The sequence below is a fragment of the Halictus rubicundus genome, chromosome 8 (genome assembly GCF_050948215.1).
Source record: "Halictus rubicundus isolate RS-2024b chromosome 8, iyHalRubi1_principal, whole genome shotgun sequence".
In the NCBI taxonomy this organism is placed as follows: Eukaryota; Metazoa; Arthropoda; class Insecta; order Hymenoptera; family Halictidae; genus Halictus; species Halictus rubicundus.
In genome coordinates this window covers 14133200-14160964 of record NC_135156.1, presented here as the reverse complement: position 1 = coordinate 14160964, position 27765 = coordinate 14133200, and the positions used below count along the sequence as shown (strand labels likewise).

Below are 27765 nucleotides of genomic sequence, written 5' to 3'. Positions count from 1 at the left end.
CGCTAATTACCTAGGCAAACGCTTCCCTCTCCCCTCCCCCCCCCCTCTCGCCGTAACTCTCCATTGTAAATACACGGGAGCGAACGGGTTCGAATGCTTCCACATCTCCGCCACCCTCAACCGGAACACGCTTTTTGCTAATCAGCTACGGAATCGGTTCCCCTCGGCCCCGGCCGGGATTAAATTGTGACCCTTGAAATACAATTTGCCAGTGATTCGGTGCAATTTGCGGCTCGCAATTGGCCCGCCCTAATCCCGTCGATGGGTCACTGTGTTTTTGCACGCGGCAGCTGGATGACCCTTGCTGAAGGATTTAAATGATTCCTGCGTACCCGACGACCGCTCCTCGGTGTCGCGTCGACGGTTAATACTCTGGCTTGTTGGGTGATTATGGCGTTACCCATTTACTTGTTCGTATCCTTAACGCTAGGTTTACGGAGCACTAAAAATGACTACTTTACATTACTTTACAAAAATAACAGGATTGTATCTCTCAAAATTTATGGCCATCTTTTTAATAATATATATCCAAAGATATCAATTTGTTAAATAATTCTTCGTGGATCTTTACAATCTCAATATTCGTAAATTAAAAATATTAGAATCCGTCATTTTGACGGGTCCCGTAAATCTAGTGTTAAGGGGACATTACACTTTCTCGCGCCAGAAATTTTTATAATTTTTATGGGACTGATGAAGTAATGAAAAAATATTTTTTGGGTCCGTAATTTTTTTGACATTTATACCCAATGTTCCATCGAACCAATAATAGTGTCCTCTCGATGATAAAATACATATTTACGAAAGAAATTCCATTTTTTCGACATAAACGCGCAGTCTGTATTTTCAATTTTAATGTGTTCGGTGTATTTTTAAATTCCGAATATTTTTTTAGCATTAACACACTCGGTGCATGTTTAAATTCATATTTTTTGCTCGGTAATCAAATATTTATGAACCGACTTTGTTTTGGCAACTTGTAGACATTTATTTATTCTGTGCACTTTAGAATTTCAAACATTTATCTCCGATATTGGGTTTGCAAAGTGAATTTTATTTTTGTAGTTCGCTGCCATTAATACATTCACTGGACCTGTAAATTCTGAATCCTGTTTTGCAGATCATAAAATATTTATAAAGTGAGCTGTATTTCATCAGCTTACATCCATTAACATGTCGAGTGAATTCTTCAATTCACAATATTCCTTGCTTTTTGGTAAAATTTTGCAGTTTCAACAACATGTTTCATGAATAATAACGTAAGCAGAATTTATGCGTACATGTTTAACGCTCGATCCAGACCGATTGTAAATTTATAAACCCCTGCGAGTTACGTATTCAACGACTACAAATATTTCAACCGGGATCAATAACAGAATATCTAGAGATCACATTAAGAATTGTAATTTAATGCAGAAAATGATGGGTCGTTTAAATTCGTTTTTTTTTAATCGTGTAAAGTTGTAGCAGTTACAATTTAACGCAGAAAATGGCGAATCGTTTAAATTCTTTGGTTAATGGCGCGCCGCTGTTGCAATGGCAATTTAATGTAAAAAAACTGGCGAATCGTTTAACTTCTGTTCTTGAACCGTGTAAAGCTGTCGCAATTAGCGGAGACGTTTAATTCAGTTTTAACATAATTTCCTCAAACGCAAACGTCTTCTTATCGCGAGCCTCGCAATTTCTCATTTTTCTCGGACGTTTCAAGGACTATTGAAACAGAAATTTCTCATTCGACATGAACGAAAACTCGCAATATTTTGCTGGAAGCAGTCAGGAGGTCATAGTTCTTGCTGTTAATTTGTATTCTCGTTCGCGGTATCCACGTTCTCCCAGAGAAATTCAACGCGGTCCAATCAACGTCGACGAGAGAGAAGAAAAAATTAAAAAAAGTACCGAGAAAAGGAATCTCGCGGGTTTCAATTATTTCCCTTTCATCATCGTTCCGGCCATGGATGACCGCGAAACAAACTGTGAATTCCTTTCGCGCAGAGAACACAACAAGAGGGGAGAAATTCGAGCCGAAACGCGATCGGAATGTTCGAATCATTCGTCCGGTCGGGGCGATATCGTATAGCTGGAATGGAAATGATGCTTAATGATCCAAAATAGACATGTTTTTCCCCCGCCCTCCCCTGAGTTCCCGGTCTCGTCCTTGCTGGGATTCGAGGATCTTCTTTGAAAAAAAAACTACTATAATTGTTCGTTCGATATTGAAGAAAAATATGAAAATTTCCAAAAATTGTCTCTGATCCCTATCGAGTAGAATTTAATTCTCGAGATTTTTAGTGGGACGTAAGGGTATTGTGTTTTGTAAGATCAGAGGAATTTCTTGATTAATTCAATGTGACTGTCAGCGAGATGTGGCTCGGTAGTAGATTGTAAATTTGTATTTCCCGAGGAAACTTGCGAGAACGAGAATACCGGAAATCAGGGGCACGTGGCAGCTGTGCTGAAGCACAGAAAGCACAGGGTGTCGGTGACACGATTTTTGCCAACGAAAAAAAGTGAGCCCGATAGAACTACCAGAGAAAAAGTCGCAGTGGACGTCGCGGTGCTGCGCTGTCGATTGCGTTTGTTAGAATCAGCAAAAGATTCGATATAATTAAATCATTACCAAAAATCTACAAAGCAACAACTTCAACAGTTAAAATAAGTCTGTAAACACGCCACTCGATTTCTCACTACGATAATCCCAGCAACAGTCTAGGCAAGGTTAGCTTAACAAAAATATTCGCTGAATTGAACCATAAAATACTTATCAAAAATCTACAGGAATTCTTCATTTGTCTAAAAAGTTCGATGGAATGTTCTACTCTAATTTTCTCGTGATTGTTAGTACAAAATGATTAACCCTCTTCCGTCTCTCATACCAGGGACTTAATTTTATTTTAATGTTAGAAGAAAAATGACGTAAAAATGTGTACTTTACTTTACTATAATTAAAATGAAGGACGAACAATTGCTTCAAGTCTGAATAAAAAGAATACGACTTAAAAACGATTTAAAAAACATCTGCCGAAGCTGGACAAAATACAAAATCGCAATAAATAAATCCTCTAATTAAAAGAAGATGTTGGAACATTAAAACATTACGCTAAATTCTAGGGAAGGAACGAAATCAAGCTTCAAGAATACAATAAATACAATACAATAAAAAAAGCACACACACACAGGACTGAATATTTACACGACCCGATACATAATCGATGCGTCGACCACCAATAAACGAAAAATAAAATAAAATTTACCATAACACGCAACTGCAAGTTGCAATACTTCTACTCTTCGAGGTTCGAGGAGAATCCCGGAAACCAGATCGGTTCGGGATGGCAAAATTCGAATGAAAATGATCAAAGAAAGATTAAGTGATCTTGCTACGTATAAAAATCGTGGCCTAACGATCGCAATCGACAGACGAGAAGCACGGCGACAGGTGAACGGCTAGAAACGGCAATGAAAGTCACAGCTGTCGGAAGATACCTCGTTCTTGAGGCGCGAAGTACGGCGACGGAGGAAGCCTGAAGGTACTTCGGATCTCACCTGCGTCCTTGCCACCCTTCACGCAGATCCCAAAGCCATGGTGAGAGTCCGGCGGATCTCTCGTCATGGTCACTGTCCTTACGGTGAGCTCCTGAAGGCTGAGCGGCTGGGAGCTCGGCGACGTTGGAGGATTCGCGGCGTTCGACTGCGACTGCTGCGACTGTTGTTGCTGTTGTTGCTGCTGGGACGACGAGGACGACGAGGTCCTGACCGCTGAGACACTCGCCGGAGATGACGCCGGCGTCCTCCTGTCGCCCTGACGACGCTCCGAGACGCCGTTGCCGAAGAGTCTGCAACAATGTGCCAGAAACATGTGCTGCGAATTTTTATGCATTTGTAGCACACTTTTGTAAAATGCAAGGCAACATGTAAGAATTAATATTTTCACAAAGATCCGCAGTGTACAGTGATTTCTCTGTATACACTAACGAGCAAAACTGAGTCTACACTATTTGGAGCAACATAACTTTTTAAAAGTTAGATCAAATGACTTGAATTTTATTGAGAAGTTAGAAGGATTGGTTTATTAGACGAGGTGTAAAAATTTTTGAAAAAAGTTTGAAGAAAGTTTTTAGCTTTTTTTATCTGAGCCTGTATTGAAAGTTTAAAAAATGTGTTTGATTCGCTCGAATAAATTATATCCATGCTGAAAATTTCACCGATATTGGTTGATTCGTTTACGAGTTATAAACGCTTAAAAGTGGAAAAATTGCCGTTTTTCACGATTTTCGACTTGAAATCGCACTTTTTGAGGTCTGGTCGAAGCGCGCTTTTTACACTCGTCCAGCCTTTCTAACGTATGATTCCCGCGAAAGCAATTTCGCGAGAAATCACGGGGTACGAGCGGATAGAGGGGTTAGGCGAACGTACCTAAGCACCTGTTCCGGGGAAATGGCCCCGGTGCCCCCGGTAGTGTGTCCCCTGTGCCTGTACGGCGTGGTGTGCGACGAATGGTAATGCTGGGCGCTCGGCGGTCTCTCGACGATCGTGTAACTCGTACCCGGGGGACTGTAATATCCCCTGTGCTGACCGCCATGGTGCCTGCTGGTCGGCTCTAAATCCTCGGCCTCGTAGCAAACGCCGGTGCCGCTCCTCAGGAAGTGGGAACCGCTGCGCAGGAAGTGAGACCCGGTCCCGCCGCCCCACTGCAGCTCCTGCAATTCCGAGCCGTAATCCTCCGTGCTGCTGGCCATACCTCTGGGATCCGTTTTGTCAGACCTGCGAAACGAACGAGCCGGATTGTTACGAGGAATGCCGTCTTCGGGGCCCGCGATGCCCTCGAATAAACGTCAACCGTGCAGAACGTCTTCGTCCGTGGATAAAAGACGTTCCGGAGTCTCCGAATATTTCCATTACTGCAATACTTCGGACGAAATATTGTTTGTAATTTATCATTTTTGTCGAGCATGTCTAATTGGTATGTATTGTTGCTTGCCACGGCGTCTTCTGGGCTCTCTCAAACATATGCAGTGGTGGGTCTCAATGCTTCTCTATCGTAAAGTATTAGGTGGTCCCATAAGTTCGTGCCGTTTAGTCTTGTACCATTTAAAGTCTAAAAATAAAATATGTGATCACCCTTTCATCCCACAACCTCTTCTGACCTTTTTGGCAAAGACATCCATTTATACCGTCACCATAAAATTTCTGCGGTTTTTGATTAAAATACTTTTCAATGGTGAATAATGTAAAGATATCCACGGCACGAACTTGTGGGACGACCTGATATTTGGAAGCATTTTTATTTGATGTACCCATTTGTTGTTGAAACCTAAAATTTATAATACTTGGATGTGACTACCGTTTATTGCCACTCAGCTAACTTGGCAGCCAACGTATGAAACGGTGAGATTGAAAGCGAAGAGAATGAGATGTCAAAAAACTGAATTTCCAATGTCCACTTATGAATAGTGGCGTTATCGTTCAACTATGCGACAGAGCATTGTCTCTGATTAACGTGTACGAAAATATCACTGCGTTGAACGAACTATTGTCGACGAGATCGCGTACACGGTTCCCGTAACTAGGCGACACAAGCCGCAGTTTGTCCAGAAAACATTTTCCCGCCCCTCTATTTTAGCAAAATGGCGATAGACGTCGAGGAACGAGGAGGCGAGCGTTATCCTCGAGACAACACGGTCGTCGGATTTCCTTTAAAGTAAACATCGAATTCAATAGAAAATCGTAGACTACCTATTGACACACATACTAGTTTAAATTTAGTACATCGTTCCTCTCGGCCGATCGATAAAAATGCCGTGCGATATTCGAGGCTGATAGCAAATATTATTAAACCGGCATGTGCCTGTACTCCTGATTTCCTGAAACAAATATTAATCTTTGAAGGCTAGTGAAATATTCATTGATCGGACGCTTGCCTATTGATCTTGTAGGTGTATAATTCAATACACTATGGAAACGTCCACGAAATGTGACACCATTTATTCCGCTGGAGGGGAATCAGTTGTTCTACTAGAATAACGTCAGCTATTCTACAAGGACTATTTACAAGGAAATAATCCTTTCCAAAGGAAGAAATATATTCAACAAAAATGCCTGGTAGGTATTTATTCTATACTCCCGATTTCCTCAAACAGCAATCTGGGCAGTAAACATTAGACCACCAAAAGTAGAAACACATTTTCACATTACTCAGTCCAGTGTATTTGTATTGAATAAATTGCTAACAATTCAACCGTGGCGCGAGTCAATACGCTTAATTTCACCGTTTCTTGTTTATAAAATATTCTGGGTTCAAAATAGCCTCGAGTGCAGGGGGTTAAACTTTGAAACCTAGTAAAAAATCCTTAATCGAACGAAAGCTTGCCTAATGATTAATCTGCATAATTCAATACACTCCAGAAACGTGCCTAACCAATACCCTCAGTTGTTCTGCTGGCAGTCTAGAAGGAAATAACATCTGAGAAGAGTATCAGAAAAAGTATGATCAGAAGGGACTTTGTCGCTTAAAAATGGCATGCAGTTTAAGATTCCGCACGCAGAAAGTTTGCCGTCGACGGTTCGTTAGCGACGCCGCCAAGGAGGGCAGCCCTCGAGATTATAAAAATACAATTAACGGGGGCGTCGGCGTCGGGGATGAATGGCTAATAATCAAAGCGTATCCCGGCGCGACGGAAGATGAAGAGGCGCCCCGCGGAGGACACGACCTGGATTTTCGAGACAGCGACGCCATCGATCCAGGATCTCATAAATTAGTCGTCCGGCGGGACTCTCAGGAAATCACGGAGAGCCTCCGCCCGGCGTTACACGCATCTGATATTCACCCCGTGTGACATTCAAATGGCCCCGAACCCCTTCCGAATTGATCAATCTGCGCAAAGTATCGGATTAGATGCACGCGTAATCGGGATTGCGCACGCTCCGATCGAAATTCCGATGTTCGACCATGTTTTCCTAATGAGACGAACGAGTCGCTGTCGGCCTTCCTTGCATTCAATCGCCATTCCTCTAAATACGAGGAGAATCGTAAAAATGTTTGCTCCACTTCGATTTTTAAGACGATCGAATAATATGTTCTCCATGGAAATTAATTCCACGGTCGATATGCTTCAAATTTCAAACGAACATTCTAAGTACAGTCCTCTTCAACGTAGCATAGGATCTTTTTGATATCTCGAGTAGTTTTCAAGATATAAATGATTAAACTTGATTTTTCAACATAAAATCCATTTTTTCTGTTCAAACGGCAGCCATCTCTACAGATGTTTGAATTTCCTCCAAATTCTATTCTACATTTCAGATAGTACCTTCTAGTTTAAGAATAGAAAAAAATTGTTCATTTCAGACTCAATTTTTCTCAGCAATTGCGGTCACTCATCGGTGCTTCGGAAAACAGTGAATATCTCTGGCATTCTTTAATATTTCGTTCTGACAAAAATAGGGGATAAAGCCGAGGAGTTGTGTTAATATTACTGTGAAGAACCGCAATTTTTCACTTATTAATTATCCTGAAAAAAAATTATCTTTACGCTCTCGGACCCATCAACCCCCATTTTTGGGGATTTTTCTGATCGAAATTCGAGGCGTTGACGGAGCATGGTGACGCGTATGATCTCTCGTTGGGATCAAAGCCGACGTTATCGCCTCGAAATCCCCGATCGCGCGGCCCTCGGGCGTGTAAACGTCGCCAAGAAGGATCACTCGCGTGGTAGAAGGAGAATTCCGCCCCCCGGAGGCCGAGTAAATCGGCGGCCCGTGGTGGGCGGGTTTGCATGCGGCCCGATACCACGGGAACAAGGGAACTTTCAAATTTCTTCCGGCGATAATGGCCGGTTTCCGGCTGGGATTATGACATCGCCACGCCACACCACGCCAGAGCCACGGAAAATCGTTCTACACCGGCGGCGTGGTATCACGTGAGGATCTTATCAGGGACGGCCCGACCGTGCCCGCGATAAGAAAATTTCCCGCCCGACGAATTTCATTATTCCGCCGTTCACGCGCGTTATTGCGAATCGATTTAGATAAACGGCACGCGCCCAGGACCTTCGGCCTCCCTTCGCCCTGTCCAGTGGAAACACTGATCGGATCCCTAGATCGGTTGTCCAGAGATCAGCGTAATTTTTCTTCCAATTTCTTATTCGTAGACTGCGAATTTTATGCGTTTCCGAGGAAAATGCGTAGGTGCAATTTGAAATAATGAAATTTTAAACGTTTGTCATTTTCTGGACCCAGTCCTGCCATATTTTTCTCATAATCAAAATTCATCAATTTTCTGTTTTCATACAGTGTATAATATTTGATTCCTTTTTACGCGTTTTGTGAAATGTTTCATTTCCTTCTGTTTACTTTATAAAATGTTTACTCTGTTTCAGTTTGTTCGATAAAACATATTTGTTCGTAAAATTGTATTCCGTTTATGCTTTCACATATCGATTTATCAATGTGAAAAGTAGCGCACAAATTTTTAAAAACTGCACAATTTTGGTCTGCCTTCTAACGCAGTAATTTAACAGAGTTTTAATTTAACTTTTCATTCGCAAAGTATACATTTTTATCCATGACAGTGCGACCAACGTTTTTGCTCTTTGTTGAGAAATATTTATGTGCGCGGGTTCGTAGCGCGCACAAAATTAATCTTGCCTCATAATTTATTTCGTGACCAAGCTGGCAAGAGTTTGTTTTCATGGTAATCTCCCCACAGGCAAAGGAATCATTTTAATATAACTATACGTTTATGGTAGGAGGACCATACTCCGTTAGTCGGTAAATTATATTTTTGCACCACAGAGTTGGGGTAAAAATCAATTTCTAAACTTTCCAAGAGGAACCGAAACAGAAATTTTCAATTTGTAAAATTGGGTGTCGAGTTATTACAGGAAGGGTAAAAAAATATCAAGAGCTCTGCGAGGATTCCTTTTTTACAAAAAAGAAGCACTAGAATTCTTTACTCCTCGATAACAGTTTTTTCGAACTGCCACTTTAATTCGCACGCTAAATGTAGTTTGTTACTAGCGAAAAAAAAAAAAAAACGATTACCGAACGATTTACCTATGTTTTTGTCGATTTTAGGAATGCTATGAGCTCGCAATTATTTCCCGGAACACGTGAACAGCGTATTTAGCAAACCGAGAATGTTAACGCGACAACGAGCACCGAAATAGCCTATCTGATGTAAACTAATACACGTCGTCCCGTGAAATTCATTTCAGTATTTCAATATTCTCCGCCCGGTATGGCTTCATAGATTATGGAATACTGTCGTATTTCCATTGCATTTCATGTTTCATGACGGAAATCGTTATGGAGGATATCGAAACGGAATAATATCTCGGACGTCGTGAAATCAATACGCTGCGTGTAACGTATCCGTTCTACCAGAGTGCATTATTGAATAATTGTAAAAATTATCGGGTCGCGAATATCCGGAAGAAATCCCGGTCTAATTCACTCTCGAGAATCTCCAAGCAAACTTGAAAAGGCTTTTAACAAAAGCTTAGAAGCTCTGGAGCAAGCAGCTTTGAAATTTTTAATTACAGACTAGTAATTATCGACCAGGCATTTGCGACATATATAAAGTAAACGCTGTAGCAGCATGATTTTACCTAGACGATTTTAAGGAAAGAATTAAGTACCAGACAGGTGAAAATGTTCCCAATTCTTTGCCCAATAAAAATGCTTGCCTAATCTTTAAATATTTGAATAAAATCCTTAGGTGATCTGTATAAATCGAATCTTGTTACGATATAGTGTTAATTGCTAAAAATGAATGCAATAATGTATGTAACATGAAAAATGAGTTATGTTTAAAGCTTGTTTTTATCTGTGAACAAAGTGCAGGATTATAAGAACGAGAAAGGAAGCAGAATTATAATAGAAAATAATTCATTATTTGTATATTGAGTAACAACGAAATTTTTATATCTGCAGTGTAGGAGACAGATTTACGTGGGACGTAAATGCACAAGATTAAAAAATTACGATCGAATCTAATGGGAAACGTGGTGTTATACTTGAGGTAAGATCGGACGATCTTGAGCTGTAAGCAAAATCGAGTTGCAGTATCGAATTTCGCGCAGGCAGCAGCTTGTTCAATTATTTAGGAGCAATTTACGTAAGAACAAGAGCAGATGGGTATCGGAATCACGTTAGGGTGACTAAATAATAGTCGAGCGAGCAAGGAGCCCGTAGTTCACGAGTAAACGGCTTAATATCGTGTTAGTGTTGTCTATTATGACTGGTGTCTGTTACGAAACGAATAAGGTTGAGAGGAGCTTAGCTTGTCCCTGCCAATGAAGATGAGCTGGGGGAAAAGGTACGAGGTGAGACCGCGTTCGCTGCTCAAGAGGTCAAACCAAATAAGTTCACGGGTGTTAACAACTTGCGCGCGGTGTAGAACCCTATGCGAACGTTCGTGTGTGCACGTGTGTGCCCCTCGAAATGCCACCGTGAATTATTAACACGGCCCTAGTACAATGTTGTTCGCCGAGTATAGGAGCGATTCAGTATTCAAGAGCAACGATTCTGGTCGATTCCGCGGAAACTGAGCCACGGGGCCGACGTTCAAACTGTAAAATGCAACGCGAACCTTTCCTCGCAAGAAAAGAGACAGACGAAACGCGATTCTACCTTGGAACACTGAAACGTGAAAATGTGCAAACAGAAAAACGCGAAATTTCTTTCCGAGCAATTTTTCTTCGCGTTTATTTCGCTTACTAGGCTGCGCAGCTTCGTGCAAAATAGGAACAGTTTGCGTAGACTGCGACGCAGATTCGAGAAATTTGGAAACACAAAAATCTTTCCTAAGAAATTCCATCAGCGAAATACTAAATATTCTGCGTAGACTGCAAGGAATATTAGACAGACTTTCCTTCATCTTCTGTTTTTAAATAACATGGTAGTTTTACATTTTTCTGATATTTTTACTGCTTTATAATTTACCTATTAATTTCTGTCACAAATGTATAATACAATCTGTGTATTGCATTTCTTTTATGACGATTTATATTTTTAGATGCATTAGCAAACTGAAGTTAAAATCTTCAAACATGTACATCTTCGACAACTACACATCCAGCAGCGATGCATAGTGATACATGTCTGTTTGTTGCTCGATATTTGGTAATTTTGTTGGATGTATTTCCTATGGAATGCACTCTCAAGATGCTTCCTTCTTAAAATAGCTGCCATACGTTGAAATATTACAGGATGTTTCCGTAAAAGTGGGTCAAGACAGACCCCGGCACGGATCCCCAAGGGTTCCAGTTTGATCCACGAGGAAAACTATCAATTTCACTCGTTAAAAAAATTATTCTTAAAACCCCATACCACTCCGATTAAATAATTTTCTGTATAAACAATAATTCATGGAGCAACCACCTCATTACAAGCCAATAAAGCTATATTTATTAATTAATAAAAATCCTTCGAGGATCCTTCCGGAATCCTTCTTCGAGTATGCACTATAAACCAAATAAGGAAGTAATTTATTTCGATGTATTTTAATAAATTTTTTTTCTTTTTCGCTCATATATGAATTCCAACTGTTTTATTTTTGGTTGGACCTGTCTCCGTAGAATGATCTGCAGAAATAGAAGCGAGTTGGAACGCGGAACAAAATTTTTTCCAGAAAATTTCGCCAGAATGTTGGTCGAGTGCACGTGCACTAAAACGACGGTACGAAAAGCTTTCACGGCACTGGAGTGCAGCTGTACTCGGCCGATGTTCGAATTCAACTTTACGAACAACGAAGCGCATAATGAAAAAACTTCGTTCTATGCTTTCCACTCGCACGGAACTGCGCGTACTTCAAACTGTATGACAATTTACAGGACACCGTGTATACTAAAATCCACGGGAACATCCGTGCGACTTCAAGCCTACATTTTCGCGCTTGACAATTTTTATTTCCTCGAACACACTGTACTTTAAGAGTAAATTCAAATCACTAGCGATTTGATTATTCGAACGATTTCTCGTTCAATTCCAAAAAATAATCGATGAAAAATTTCATGAACGTTTAGGTAAAGCAAAAAGTGACACACAACTTCTTAACATTCAGATACAGATCCAACGTGTATAAAAGCAATTTAAAAAATCAAATTGCATACGAGTTGAAATCCTACACTTCATAAGCCAAAGCAGACAATTACTTTTTCAATTCTCAATTATCAAATTGCGTTCACGGAATTTTAAAAAGCGCAATTAAAAAGTTCCGGAACAAAAGGACAAGGGAACAGAACGAAGGGAATCACCGTTAAAAATCTTTGCCGCCCTGCGTACGCGTGTAAACAGTCGCTAGGCACTGGCTGCTAACAAACCTAATTTCCGTTAAACGGTTACGGGTTCGTCGAAACTATTTAACCAAAAGGCGGCCGAGGCGAGGCACCAGTACAATCCCGTTTTTCGCAACAATTTCCATTACCGCGGCCGCGCGGCTCCGATATTAAATACTTCTATTATTAAACGCGCGAGAGGATGACGGTCCGCGCAGCGGAAAACGCGATCATCGAGCGAATTTTGTCGCATCGACTGATAAATAACGGGCTGACGTTCGCTACGGTAATCTCGAAAAGCGACTTTCTGTCGCCGAAAGTTAATTTTCCAACCTGAATACCACAGGAAATGCGTGTTCCAACAAAATGGCACACGTTCGAAGCTTCGAAGCTCCAATATACAAGTCATTTTAAGTCACTCCATACATGATTATATACTGCACACATATTTCTGTTTCAACAAAATCGCAAAAATTTCTACTGTATTTTATTTCCCTCGGAGTTTTACGATTTTGTCTTCAGAACACTGTACACAATTGCAGAATGACGAAAAATTAATAATATTTTCGATCCTGAAGCACTGAAGGATTACCACTTTGCGAAAAATGGATTTCTGTCATTTTATCTTCAGAAAACCGTGTATGATATTGAAGAATGATTGAAAATTAGTAATATTGACTTTGAAGCTTAGAAAGGTTGCCATTTCGTACCTGAACGACTTTCGATTCGAATTTTTAAAATTATAAGATACAGCATATTTGAAGAATTTCAAACTTTTCTGTAACAATATTCTTCCTTACATTTTTGTAAGAGGATTTATTATGTTTAGTGGAATGCTATAACCATGAATGTTGTTGTTGAAAGATTGGTGGCGAGGTTGTCGAAACGCTTCGTGACATTTGTCTTGTAAAATCGTTTCCACAGTTCATACGGAACAACCTAATGTTAAACTTGAAATATTAACTTCCGGCTACAGAGAGCGGCTTGCCACTATGCATCGAGCGGAATCGAGCGGAATCGAGAGCGTAGAGCGCTCGCGGAGCCTGTCACGGGCGGAATATTAATCTTCGGGACGCGTCGAGTGGAGAGATTGGACGCGTCGCGACGGCTGCGACTCGATTTTCTAGAACAAGCCCGGCATTACCGGCACGGTCAGGTTCTAATAGCGTTAGGAAGCCTCCTGTTACCGCCGGAAGAAATTTCGGAGTCATCCGGTTCGCGGTAAATGCACAGTATGCAAAGCCGAGCGCGGTGCTTCATTCCGTTCCCATCGATCGCCGACCGAACCGCCGAATCGACCGGCTCCTCGCATTCTCTCTCTCTCTCTCTCTCTCTCTCTCTCTCTCTCTCTCTCTCTTTATTTAATTCATACGAAAAGTAACGATCGACGGTTGCGAGTCGGGTGTGCTCCTCGAATAAAACGACGCCTTGCCTCCGTCGTCGCCCGTCGGGACGCAGGAAATTGGTCTGCGAGAGAAACCGTGCGTTTTCCGGGACGAAACGGGCCCGGTAAAGTGGCTTTACACGCTTGAAATACCACGCGACGGGAATCATTCCCCCGGTGTTCGAGAAATTGTTCTGATAGCGCTCGTATTCGCATAGTGCTCGCCTGACCCGAGGTGTTCTGAACGAGTTTTCGCGGTGCTCCCGTGACTCGTGCTGTTCTCCAGTTTTATGAAGCATTCCTGTGCTTCCGACTGGTTCTCGTAGTGCTCGTTTTATTCTCATAGTGCTCCGATTATTCCTATAGTGCTCGCCTGACGTGTGCTACCCTTAGTGAATTCACATAGTGCACTTCTCAGCCGTAATGACGTTTTCCTAGGTTTTATAGTGTTTTAACGATCGTCTGAGTGAGTCCCATAGTGCTCGTCTGTCTTGGAATGCTGCAGATGGATCCTCGTATGATTCTAGTAGGCTTCGATCCATTTTCTTCGTTCTTATAGTCCGTTTATTGTTTCATTGCTGTCATTACTTTCACACTGCTCGAGTTCTTCCCATAGTGCTCGTGTTACTCCCATAGTGCTCGTCTGTCTTGGAATGCTGCAGATGGCTCCTCGTATGGTTCTAGTAGGCTCCGATCCATTTTTTCCGTTCTTATAGTCCGTTTACTGTTTCATTGCTGTCATGACTTTCATACTGCTCGAGTACTTCCCATAGTGCTCGTCTGACCTGTGCTGCCACACATGGGTTTTTCGCGGTACTCTTGTGATTCGTGTTGTTTTCTTGACTTCATGCTGCTTTCTGCTGTTTTCTTCATTCTTCCCATAACGCTCATGTTACTTCGACAGCGCTCGTCTGTCCTCGAATGCTAAATGGTTCCCTAGTAGATCTTGATCTTCATCTTCGTCTTGGCAGTGCTCTTATTCTTTTATAGCTGCAGAGCACAAATGAGAGAATATAAGCACTATGCAAATCACAGAGGCATTCAACGACAGCGCCATAAGAACCAAAGAACCCTAGAAAAGATAATCTAGAGCACCACGACGAGAATGTTTTCCTATAACCCCTATCCCTGGAAAAATATTCGAGTAATTTTTATATCGCATAAAGGTCACCGGTCTACCCACAAATTTTCAAACTTCATTTCCTCCCGCTGCTCTAGCCATTCCCGCAAGGCTCTCAAGATTTCCGTATTCTTTCCGCGGCTTCGATATTGCACCCGCGCCTCTCGTTTTTCTCTGTCATTCCCTCCCGCACGGATTCGTATCACGATCATCGAGTCGCGCGAGATATATGGAAAACGCGCAACGGTAAATAGAGCAGGAGAAACCACCCCCGTCGAACAAAGCAGAATCGCGATCGTCGGGGAAGCTGAAAAATTGGCCGGGAATCGTCGCAACGCGAAACACCGGTTTCGTACACGCCGCGCCCTGTAATTCGCACATTGTTCCCGCCTATACCCAGGTGTTTCAGATTATTCGGCATTGTTCTTTCGGCTTGTCGAGCAGTCGCCGCGGCTCGAACATCCGTGTCCGACGCGCGACGGCCGATGCTAATTTATTCATTCGGCAGGCAACAATCGGCCGGTGAACAACGGGCCGGATCAGATATTCGGGAATAACAATACTCCGATGGGAGCGCGGCCGAACGCGATTAAACTCGGATTAGCGTCGTCCCCGTTTAGCGGGACACCTTCCCCCATAACCGAAAGAACCGCCCGCTTCGATATCAAACATTTCGGTCAACCCTTTCATCTTGCTTCGTGCGAAAACAGGTGTAGCTACGTGGCCACCGTGTGCACAATAATCATTATAGTTAGACTGTGAATTCAGAATTCAGCACTGAACCTATCAGCGTTGATCAAATTTACCACTTTTATACTTTTTATTTCGAAATTGTTCAATTTCTGAGAATTCCTTTCCAGGAAATGTTCGAACAATGTTCCTGATCCAAGGATAGGTTATAACTAGACTGCGGATTTTATGCATTTATGACAAAAAATTTTAAAATGCTTACATTAGTTTCAACCCATTTAAACATATTAAGGAAGAAAATAAATTTCTATTTTACTCCAATTTGTTGCAATTCAGGTAGAAAATCTTTGTTTTGCATAAAGATCCGCAGTCTGGTTATAACAGAAATCATGTAAAATCCAAATCACGTTAATTCTGTCAGTCTCGTGAAGCACTATGTGCCAATAACTTTCAGTGTCGGACATTTTGACATCTTTGATCTCGATGCTGTTTTAATTCCTTAACCAAGACATTTTTTTACCTAAAATATGTGTACATTGTACATGTACTATTACTCGTCTTCATAATACTTAAATTAACAATTTCTTATCCTAGCAATAGTACGACAATTTTTAGGGTCGCCTTAGAGTATTAATTCGAGTGCTAATGGCTAAACGTAGAAATTACTTTGTTACTCAACTTCTGTTTCTCATAATTAATGTAGAAAAAATCTATTTTGAATAAAAGTCCACTGAAAACCTAGAGGAAATTGCCTATTGCCTAGACGAAGAGATAACACACACGTAAATCTTCTGATCCTGATATTTGATATTTAATGTAAACTTCCATGTTGCATTCGGGAGAACGCGTCAAGGTCACGATCAGCAGAAACAGGGGATCCCGGTCAGACCGCGGTCGGTGAATCAAAGCGAAGCGTTTACTCCCGGCGAATCCTTTCACCCTTTTAACACGATTAAATCGAAAAGCGCGATTATCTTGAAACAATCGTGGCGGTTGCCCCTTGCGTTCTTAGCGTGGCACTATAGTCGGCTATAGTAGCGCCGTTAGAGTGGTCGGCGGCACGAGGAACCGGTGGAAAGGGAGCTGCTGAATGAAGCCGGCTTCAGGGGGTGTTTCCTGCAGTATTGATCGCCCCACCCTCTCACGGGACACAGCATGCCTTCCTTTCCTTCCCCACCCACCCCCTAACTCTCTCCCACTCTCTCTAACCCCCTCCCCTCTCTCTTCGACATCACCACTACGAGGTGAACTTCATCTCTTTCTGAACCACCCTCGACCCTTCTTCATCCCCTTCGCTCCAGCACCTTCTGTCCACGATACGCGCTTTCCCACTTCGTCCGTTACCTGTTCTCCATCATCGTCTCTCCCCCTCCAACCCCTTTGCTCCTCCTACCGACACCTTCATTCTTCGTTTTCTTCTTCATTCTGTCCTGCGAGCCACCCCTTCCTCGAATACCCTTCGTTATCCTAATCGCCGCTTCCTCTCTTTCTTCACGTCTCTTTCTCCAACCATCACCGACACCTTCACTCTTCCTGTTCATTCTGTACTGCGAGCCACCCCTCCCTCGAATACCTTCGCTACCCTAATCGCCGCTTCCCCTCTTTAGATCCCTTCCACCCTGTTTAGGTATGTTCCCCCGGTCACTTATCCACACCTTAGTTTTGTAGAAAAATATTCCACACACGCTCCTTCTTGTCGAACATGGTACACATGGAAGGGATGAAAACAGCCCTCGAAGGGCGAAACCACACTTTTTGAAATATCTCCTAAACCAGAAGAGGTAGGATAGTAAAACATTTTTTGAATTGTGGGTCAACGAATGGAGAATGTGGCAAAATTAGGAAAATTGTTTAAACAATATCTTAATCACTACTGTATATTAGATGTCGTTGACGGATTGTTCAGTAGTTAAGGGGTTGTTATGTCTCTCTTCTCCCTTTCTCTTTCTTTCCCTCTATTCCCCGGCCACCTGCAGACCCAGGGTACGTCCAACTTCCACGCCGGCCAACCACCCCCCTCTCGCATGCTTCCCGACTACCCCCGCACGGCAAACAAGCCACCCCTTTCGCCGCTCAGTGTCAAGGTTGGGTCAAGCCGTGTCGCGCGGATGAGGAAACCGGTTTGATTGCTGTCTCGGCACGAATAACCCACCGTCGACAACTATTTAGGAAATAGCTCGGTTTCCGGTCAACAGGAAGGGGGCGAACGGTGCAAGGGGAAAAGCTCTGCGGCCTCGATAGGTGACACAGGTGCGCAACCCCGTGAATTCGGCCTCCCTTTGCCACCCCAATCAACGGCGTTGCGGTCCGTCGCAACGGTAGTCAACGATTGTCGGTTTCCACAGGGACCGGATGATTTTACGATGGTTACGATGGTTATCGAACGTCATTACATCGCGGCGCGGAATGAAAAATCAACCGGGAAAATTGACGGAGAATTGCTGTGATTTTCGGGGACTCGCTTAGTTGTCCAAACGTCGTTCCGAATGACTTTTCACATGGGCACCCAATAAATTCAATTTTTTCACAACCGAGCACTACACGTAACTAATAAACGTTGCCTTGTAAACATAATAATATAGGACTATTTTAAAATTTCCCTGAATTTTTATTGGAAAATGTCAACATACGCATTATCTACCGAAAGCCTAATCACCCTCGGACCATTCTGACAACTATATAACTAATAATGTTTATTCACTGCTTTATTCATCAATTTTTTAAAACATATTTTTGAAAGTACTTTTTGTAGATACTAGTGTTTCTATTGATCCCAAGGTAACACCCTTATAGTTTAAGGAAACTAGTTAAATTATCCACACTTTAGATGGACTTTTTCATGGTTGAGCTATAAAAGAATAAATAATAATTTCCGAAAGGTTACACTATATTTGTCCATCTAATTTCCTGAATTATGAACGAAATTGCTGTGAGCTCTTCGACTATCCGAAATTGTTGAATTCGTTCTTGAAGAAGACTATTGGAAAATTGTCGGTAGTTGAAATATTAATTGGTGATCGATTTAAAAATTTTTCCATGCTGACGCAGATAGAGGATGATTGCGACATCGGTGGCGAAAACTTTCGAGGCAAGCGTAAATGATCTTAGGGGATTAAGCGGCATGCCACACGTCGATTATGAAACCCAGCTTTGGAAATCGAGAAGGCCAATCGGGCAATTTCACGGGGAAGATCGAACGAGTGTGTCGGCGTCGGTGAATTTTTCACGTCAATTAACGATTACTCTGTCGGCATGGTGACTCTATTGAACGCGGACCGCCGTTCTAAATATAATCCTCGGTTCACAGGCACGAGTTCGACGGATAGAGAGGAAGAGAGAGAGAGAGAGAGAGAGAGAGAGAGAGAGAGAGAGAGAGAGAGAGGGAGGGAGCTACGGTCATCTTCTTGCGGCGTCCATCGATTACAAACACGGGTTGCTTATTAACGAGCTGCGTTAATGAATGAGCGTTGTTATTTTATTCCATGCCTCTGCTCGAGGGGTCGATAATATTTTACCGTGGAAAGGAAATTATTCTCGTCGACGTGGCCCGTACCATTTTTCAATTTTTAATTCGATATCAATTCGAAATTCATTCGATTTCATTTAATTTTGGTAAATATTGTTCGATATTTCTTTTTATTAGCGAATATAGAATGGAATTATGCATTCAATCAATTGTGTAATTCCTGCACGAGGCTTCATTTCGCCCACAGTTATGTACATTTATAATGAGTCATAATTAAGGCTTTATAATTCAAACTTATTTGCAACAAAACGATGTTAGAACCCAGTAATAGAAGAATTGATGGGATGAATTATTGAGCGTTGTAGTTGTAACTGAACGCCAAGTGAATTTTCTATGTTGTTGTAAATAAATTTGTCGATTAAAATCATTTCTATTTGGAACTGTGCAAAATCCACGAAGAAATAAAAGAATTCTTATTTGAACATTTTATAACTCTTCTACATAAGACGCAATAATTTTCTTGTTTATTTTATGCATGTAAACACGTTTCTAAAAATTGTACCAGCATTGATTCATATTTATGCATTATAGGGCAACAGATTGTTTGAAATCGTTTTCACTCGCTTCTAAATTCACCTGAATGTTAAACAGGTCAAAGGGTCCCACAATTGAATAATGCATTTAGTATTTATAGGATTCTACGAGACAGTGAAACGCATCCGAGAAAAATGGAGATTCGACGATAGCAAAAGTCTCCATTATATCGATCGAGGTTGCCAGTTGGCGGACATCTTGAACATATACACGCGTCGAAAACAAAGGCTCCGATTCAACAAACGACTCTTGTATATCCTAACGACTCGTATACTGTACATACGTAGTACACATACATGTACATTCCCGTGTACATCGGTGACAAATGAAGCACACCCACGCACAGTAGAATCTGTAGAAATATTCGTGCGTTTACGGGATTGAAGGGATTAACTTGTTTCTTACGTGTTTACCGAGCAGAAGCATCCGACAGAAACGGTGATCAAATCTCCTTTGTTATTTCCGAGCGGAGAAGTAAACAATCGTGACAATGCTCGATAGACTACACTGTAGTTGCAGCAGTTTACACGGCTTACCCTCCTTCGTCAATTCGCTGAACAAACATCCGTTCCTTTCAAAATATAGGGAAGAGGAAATAAGCATTGAAAAAGAGAAATTTAAAAATGATCGATCAATTCTCGATCAATTCTCTTCCATTTCAATCTTGTACAAATTAACCCCCTTTGTTCCGACAACGAAAGGAAGAACAGAGGAAAAAACGAGAAAAATGGCTTTTCTAAAATAATGAAAAGTGTGTACAACTCTGCAAGCTTGAGGAAGCTCCAAAGCTAATTTTACTTCTAGGTAATTTAATGCTAGGTTTACAAAGCACTCGGAGCAACTATTTTACATTACTTTTATTTTTCTTTCTATTTTACATTTTTTAAATAGCATATACCCAAACAAATAAATTTGTCGAATACTTCCTCACGGGTGCATCTTTACAATCTCAATAATCTTAAATTCAGGATATTAGAACCTATTATTATTATTATATATCGTTTATTTTAAAGTGGTCGCATTAACAGCTAGCGACCACATGGTTTACAATCGAATATAGAAGAGAAGGTTGCGGCTAATATTTACATTGTGGTGGGGTACAGTAAAAAAACAAATTTATAACAGTTTAGCCAGATGAACTTGATTCAATTTCGGAAAACCGAGGAAAAGTGCCCCGCTGAATTTCCCAAGACCCGAAGCACGGCCATGTGCAACTCGGCGCGGGAGCATAAATCCATCGCGTGGTTCGCAAAAATGATTTCAGTGGCGGGATTAAAAAGTTCCACGGGGATCCCGGAGACCCTATCTCGCGGGTGTTGGATCTCACGATGCACGCCGTGAGAGAGCGTGGCGGCGGGTGTTCGGTGTGTAGTTAGGTCTGGCACGTTCAATATTTACAAACGCCGGCTTCATACGTCTCGGAACGGGAGGCTTACGAGACACCCGAGCCACGTACGCCTCCGCGTATGCTCCAGTCGGTGCACCTGGGTGCACCTGGGTGCACTGAGGTCAGGCATGCCCCTTTCCGTGGAGCCCGTGAAATATTGTTACTGCAGTCGCCGCAGTGTTGTGTGTTCGAAGGGCTGCTCGCCTCTCAGACCCCTGTCCCCGGTCCAACACCAAGGAAAACCCGTGTATAGCTATCGCGGGGGCTGGATGCTTGACCATCGGCCCGAATGCTTTCCACGTTTTACGAGCCTATTTATGCGCTTTACTGCGTGCCCTTTCGATCGGACCCCTTCCTACCTCTTTTCTCACCACTCTCTCTCTCTCTCCCTCTTTTTCTCTCTTTCTCTCTGTTTGCCCCCTTCGGTACCCTATGCATTCTTTTTTCGATCGCGGTTAGGTGCATGCTTCCTCGTTTTTTCTTCCCGCAGTTGGCTAACCTGCCGGCCGGCTCCACCGATCTTCTCTTTATTAAGCCGCGGATTTTTATCGCCCGGGAAATTACCGTAATTTAGAGGGTCGGACTGCTTTTATTAGCACGGACCCCGACCCGGCGACGACTAACCGCGTTTCATTTCGTTTACGCCATTCTGAAGCATGATGGCCACGTTTGTTGGCGGTTCGGAGACTCTGCGGGTGACGCTGCCAGTTGGTCTTTGTTTCATTACGGGAAAAACTTTCTTCCTTGTTGGTTTGGAGAATGGTGAAAAAACTGGTATGACTATTGAAATTTTTAGCAACTCTTTTCATAATATGTATAGCCGAGGTAAAATGTTCGACGAACACTTCTTCGTAGATACAACTTTGCAATCTCGATATTCGTAAATTAAAAATATTAGAACGCGTCGGTTTGACGGAAATCCTAGTGTCAAGTTAGACAGTTCTTTGTCGAAGGAAGCGGTCCATTTGTTTGTTTGTAAGTCATATAGAGATTGCAATATTGATTCAATTTTGGGCTGATCTAGTAGCCTCTACGTCCACTACTTTGTTCCAGGAAGTACGCCATGATATCATATGTATATTCCTGACGCGTATATTGTCTTGTCGACAAATAATTGAAAATAAAAATTTTTGATATATTGTTCACATATGTGTCCGTCATTGTACCAACAATTTTTCGAGAACACGTTATCGAGAAAAAAATTCACAAATACGCGGTACATATTCAACGCGTCAAAATTGTCCAACCCTTTAAAAAGTCATACTTGCACGACTGTTTGCAAAAGGTGCGGCTTTCAGCACTTTTTCTCTAAAAAATCAATATACTCCTCTTTTAAAGAAACACCTTGTTTAAAAGTACATACATCGTGTTAGTTGTACGAATTTTCTTGTTGCGGAATCTTTGCAAATTGCTGAGCATCTTTTTTAGCACTAGAACGACCGAGCAATAAATGCGACTGACGTATATTGCTTTGTAACAGTGACAAGACTGTGCCCATTCAGACTTCATACAACTTTTATTGTAATATATGCTTCAATGAAGAGGTTCATTAAAAAATTTCCGATGAAAACATTTTTACAATTTCAGTAATTGTAAAAGAAAAAATTAGGAAGCAGTCATTTTGACTGCTCCGGTCGTTCTAGTGTTAAACTGAAAAATCCCACTTTCCGGAAGAAAGTCTCGCTCGGCGATTTTTGAAGATTCGGCAACGGAAAAATGACTACAACTAGTCCGACATGTGTGCGTTTAAACACCGTGCGCATTGAAAAAGAAAAGTCGATCACACTTCCCAGAGATGCCCGTTTTCCGAGATCGTTAACGCGAGTCCCGAAGCGGAAGAAGGCGTCGCGAAATTTCCGCCAGGCGGGAAAGAGCCGCGTTTTTCGATCGGGGAGGAACGTTTCCGTGGTGGCCGTGCTCTCGCTCCAACGTTCTCCAAACATAATCTCGCACGCCTTTTAAATCGGGCCTGCGGGAGAAGCGTAACCGGAAACGCGGTGGGACGAGCGCGCGCGTTTTGCCCGGAGGGGACGTCGGCCTAGATGCAGATTGCGCTGCGCCGGATGAAAACGGCGCGCAAAACCGCCGAGAGTGCACAACCGATGGAAATTTTCCGCACACGGTTTCTCTCCCCCGTCGGCGCACCGTTTTCGACGCTCCCGTTTGGTTTATTGACGGAATGAAATGGATAACGGCGGCGGAGGCCCGAGCCCGAGCCCGACCCGATAGTACTGCGTCCGCGGAAAATATTCATAACCCCGGCCCCGGGAAAATTCATTTCGCTCCGGCGAAACTTTCCCTGTAAAAGCAACGCTAAATTAATACGCCGGAGAGAGGAAACGTGAACTTAGCAGATCCCCGCGAAATTGAGACCGCTTCCCACCGCGATCGCTCGATCGACGATTATGCGATGCTTTAACACAACGTGAACGCGTATCCTAAGTTCTGTGGATTTCCTATATTCTGTAAACATTTTTTAATACTTTTTCATTGCTCGTATTTATTCCTGGTATTTTGTTATGATCATTTTAGGACATTCTCAACTGGCTTCGATATGTTCTAAATAATCAATTCCTTATGGTCTTTTCGAGAACAGATAGATACCAGAATCAATTTTTAGCCTCTCAATTTGTTTCCATCTCAGCTGAAGCCGTACACGTTTAATTATTCCGATTTTACCATAGATTTTTCAATCCGAGCATGCAAATGAAGCTGCCGCGGTTGACTTGGTTCGTTATTACGCAGCTTCCCATGCGACAAAGTGTGCAGGAATATCGATAGAAATTAATTCACGAAGAGGTAAAAGGTACAACAGGAAGATGGTTGCAGCTTTTACTGAAATCAGTTCGTGCCACATGGATTGCATGAATTCACATGATAGCGGTAAGTTCTTTTTTATTAGACTTTCACCCTCCCTCGCTGTCTTCCCCCTAATTAGGAATAATTAGTTCCGTTCTCTGGTTTCGTTAACTTCATTCATTCCGTTCATTCAGTTCGTTCTCGGGGATCTTTCAGTTCATAAATCAACGGAAAATAACGACTACCGTAAACACGAAACATAACGGTGGGGGGGGGTGAGGTGGTTTTTTCATGTGGAATATATGTTTGTGTAATTTCGTTATACATGTCTCACGCCGCGAAGATCGTCTGACGTGACACAGCTTGTTATGACATAATATATTAAGTTAGTTCTGGCCGAGCGAATCCGTAACTTTTCCGTGCAGTTGCTCCGGCAATTAAACGCCAATTTCCGGAATCACGTTTGCTGATTTAATGGCGGGGCTTAATTCGATAACGAACCTCTGGGTGCGCTTGTAACGCTTACTTCTCGTTGCGCACCGTTCCTCCGATGTTATCTGTAGACGCGGTTTCCGTTGTAAAATCTTCGCGAGGAAACGTCTGGTTTTATTAATTAAGTACTGCATCAAATTGGAATAATCTAGCCGCCGCGTTGATGGCGGAACTTCCGTTAACGCGGCGCATCCATATTCAGAAAACGCTGGAAAACATTTCCCGGACGAAGGGAACCTCCCGTCAGCTGTCACGATACAGTAAATGTGTGCAACAAACAACCTAGAAACCTCAACAATTCCATGAAATCAAAGTAAGTCATTTAATGAAATGAAAATTGAAAAAAATTAAATGTATGATATCGAGTAGTCCCTCAACTTTCTTGAATTTTACAAAGGTACAATGCATATATTAACGTGAAAATTCATTTTAAAACCTACACAAATAATTCCGTGACCCACACATGGGTGACATGGCAGTCAACGCGTTGACAATCTTTTAAAAACTCTGCGATTATTCGCAGTTAAATAGATTCTGTTTCAACAAGTAATGATTAAAATATTGATCTCAAAATCTGGGAAGGAAACCAAGGGGTGAAAATCAAAGGGATGAGGAGTTCTAACAAAAAGCTTCAAAAGAGCAACAAAACACAAAGTACCAATAACAGTGATAGAATTGAAAGAGCTGATCATTCGGAGAAAATCAGGGGGTTGAAAATCAAAGGTCGGAAGCCTGCCAAAAATCCCTGAAACAGTACCGGAACAGAAAGGACTCAGGAACAAGCGAAAGGCGAGCAAGCGGAGTATAATTTCCATGAAACGTCCACCGCATCGACGCGGTACAATGACGCAGAAAATAATAACGATGGCAGGTCTATCAGCGATTAGCTTATCGGAGTGTTTCCAGCCGAGTGGCCGAAGAAACGTGGCACGAGCACACGAGCGCGGGGGTACGGTGCCGTAAAAATGGCGTCCACAAATCAGCAGGGTCTGGAAGTCGGCCCCGAACGCTTCTGAATATTTCAAGCGGGCGCTCGCGAACGTTTCCGTCGCATTAAGGAGTAATTTTCGCCGAGGTGGGCTCGCTCGTCGGAATTAATTCCACACGAGAAAGCGGCGGCGGCGGCGCGCGGCTGCAACTGAAACCCCGGGCACCAAGAACGCCTCAAGAGCGGGAGAAACGATGGCCCCGGCTAGTAAAATTCACTGCGGCCCGTTTTCCTTGGCCTTTTTCCCCGCTTCGACTTTTACGCCGGCTCTTCAACCACCCCTCTCCCTCTCCCTCGCCACCGCCATTCGAAACGATGTTCTTTCTTTCTTTTTACATTCGGAATTTTTCCTTCCGTGTTTCTATCTTTTCTTCTTTTTATTTCCTTTTTCACCCTGCTCGGGAGAATTCGTGCACGGCCGCCATTTAAGAGTCACGCCTGACGTGACCACCAACCGGTCGCCACTGCATTGCGTGGCGACGAACGTCGCAATGTTACATATGCACCCGGGAAACTGCACCACGTGCAGCGAACGCGTGAACCACGGCATCGGCCATGTATACCCCGAGACAGGCCTATTCGCGCGTGCATAACGCAAGGAATGTGTACAGGCGGGCACAAATCATGAGCGGCGGCGGTGCGCTGATTGTTTGGCGCACGTGGAAACGATGGAGAATTGCTTTACGGGGGATGATTTAGGGGTATGAAGATTCAGACCGAGGAGTCGAGGTGAGCGCTCCAAGGTCATGATTCTTCGGCGCAGACTGGCGATGACCTAAATCGTATCGGCGGCTTTTTACGAGGGTTTCAGAATTTCTGGAGGCGGGAGAGAGGATTAAGATTTAATGACACGCTTCTAGGAGCGAGATCGAGAAGATAGATTTAAGTAATTTTGGTCTAACCTACGTGTGGCACAGTTTATTAAACATACTTGAACCGTACACTTTTATTAATACACTGCGGATCTCTTTTTTATATACATTATGCCTTAACAGTAATTATAATTAATATAGGCACAGTAACCGGTACCCCCACAGTAATTGGGTGTCCGTGTCCATCAGGAAAAAATAAATATCGAACAGAAAGAAATTCAAGAGTGAAATTTCGATCCTGATATAAAACATACAGGTTGCCCGCGGGGGTTAAAAGTATACCGGGTGTTTCTAGAAATCGTTACGCCCCCCATCCCCTCGTCCACAAATCCAATAATTACAGTTGTCGGAAACGCTGCGACCCTCGGGGAAAAAGACCATAACCTGTTCCAAGCAGTGTCCGGCGCAGAGTTAGAAGAACGGGGGGTGGAAAAAAATCCTGTCGGATCCAGGCGACGCCGAGCGTCGAGAGCGAGGTTTAAACGGAACAGAGGGATCGAATCCAATTTCCCGTACCGGTTAGCGTGACAGCATCACGTGTATTCAGGGGGTTAGCGTGTGCGCGGATCAATGGGACAGTTCCGATCTGTCCCAGTAGCGTTTACTCCCCTCCCCTCTCTGCCTGCCACCCTCTCCCCACTCCTCCCGGGCGATATCCGTGAACAATCATCGCGCCAGCCGAGATATCGAATTAAGAAACGCTAAGAAAGCGTCCGAGTTGGATTACCGGCCCAGTGAAATATTAAAGGGAAACAGACCGGGGACTGGTAAATGCGCGAGCTGGCTGCCGCATGCTCCCGGGGGCTGCAGATCGAAGAGACCGATAGGACGGTCGTAGGAAATCACGCGACATTATCGTATATTAAGGCTAATCGCGTTGCGAAAAGGACCTTGGTAATTTTTTTCTGCACACGAGCACTCTTTTTCCAGGTAAACAATTCGCTCGTTGCGAGATCGACGGACGCGTTGTTCGCCGCCTGTTGCACGGACGCTGATGCCAGATAGGGCTAATTTTACGTTCGATGGTTAACCTCCTTTCGTCCACTCTGGCCCACCTTGCTTTCGATCTTCTGAACATGACTGGGGAACCCTGAGGCTCGGGCTCCGTTGTTGTTCCTCTGGTTCGAGAGCGAACAGCTAAACGGTTGCGGATAGTTCTCAGTATTGCTGAGTAATTCGATTAATTTTGTGCTCGATCTCGAAGTCAAGTATTGTTCCATCTCACTCTTTGACCCCCGTGCCATTTTGTAAATCTGAGTTTAATTTTTATTATTTTTTCAATTTTTAAAATTTAATTTAGTGTCTGATCCCGAAGTAGAGTATGTCATGTTCTGCCACAAGCCTTGTGCCATTTTCTGAATCTGTGTTTCGATTCGTATCCATTTTTCCCCAGGAAATGGTCAATCTTGTCTGGAATTTTCCTAGACATGCATTCTTTTCGATCAATTCAACGTTTAATTGCAAAGCATTACGCCATAGATATTGATCCTCTGAGATTATTACGTGGCCTTCGTGCCATTTTTTAATTGAAACCTTGTCGTAATGTTAGGGAAACAGGAGCGATGTAATCAGTCGGTGTGAGCAGAAATTATTTTTGCTTCTAATTCTGCATTCTAATCATTGTGCCATTTTACAAAATAAAATTCCAACAAATCTTTATTAAGCTAAAGAAGAGGTTTGGATTCCTTTCGATCAATT

At 42.8% G+C, this 27765-nt stretch overlaps 1 protein-coding gene across 8 annotated transcripts in view; it reads right to left on the bottom strand.

The window, feature by feature from the left end:
- Positions 1–27765, bottom strand: part of Dysc (whirlin protein dyschronic) — a 145445-nt gene that overhangs the window by 97162 nt on the left and 20518 nt on the right. For 7 of the 8 annotated variants that reach the window (XM_076792023.1, XM_076792021.1, XM_076792016.1 and 4 more), the window contains exons 2-3: positions 4414–4761; positions 3484–3833 (exon numbers count right to left, since the gene is read on the bottom strand). In XM_076792023.1, coding sequence (XP_076648138.1) covers positions 3484–3833; positions 4414–4736 — 673 coding nt within the window. In that variant the 5' untranslated portion in view covers positions 4737–4761. Of the gene's footprint in view, positions 1–3483; positions 3834–4413; positions 4762–27765 lie in introns of those variants that run through there. The other variant, XM_076792024.1, reaches the window with a different exon arrangement.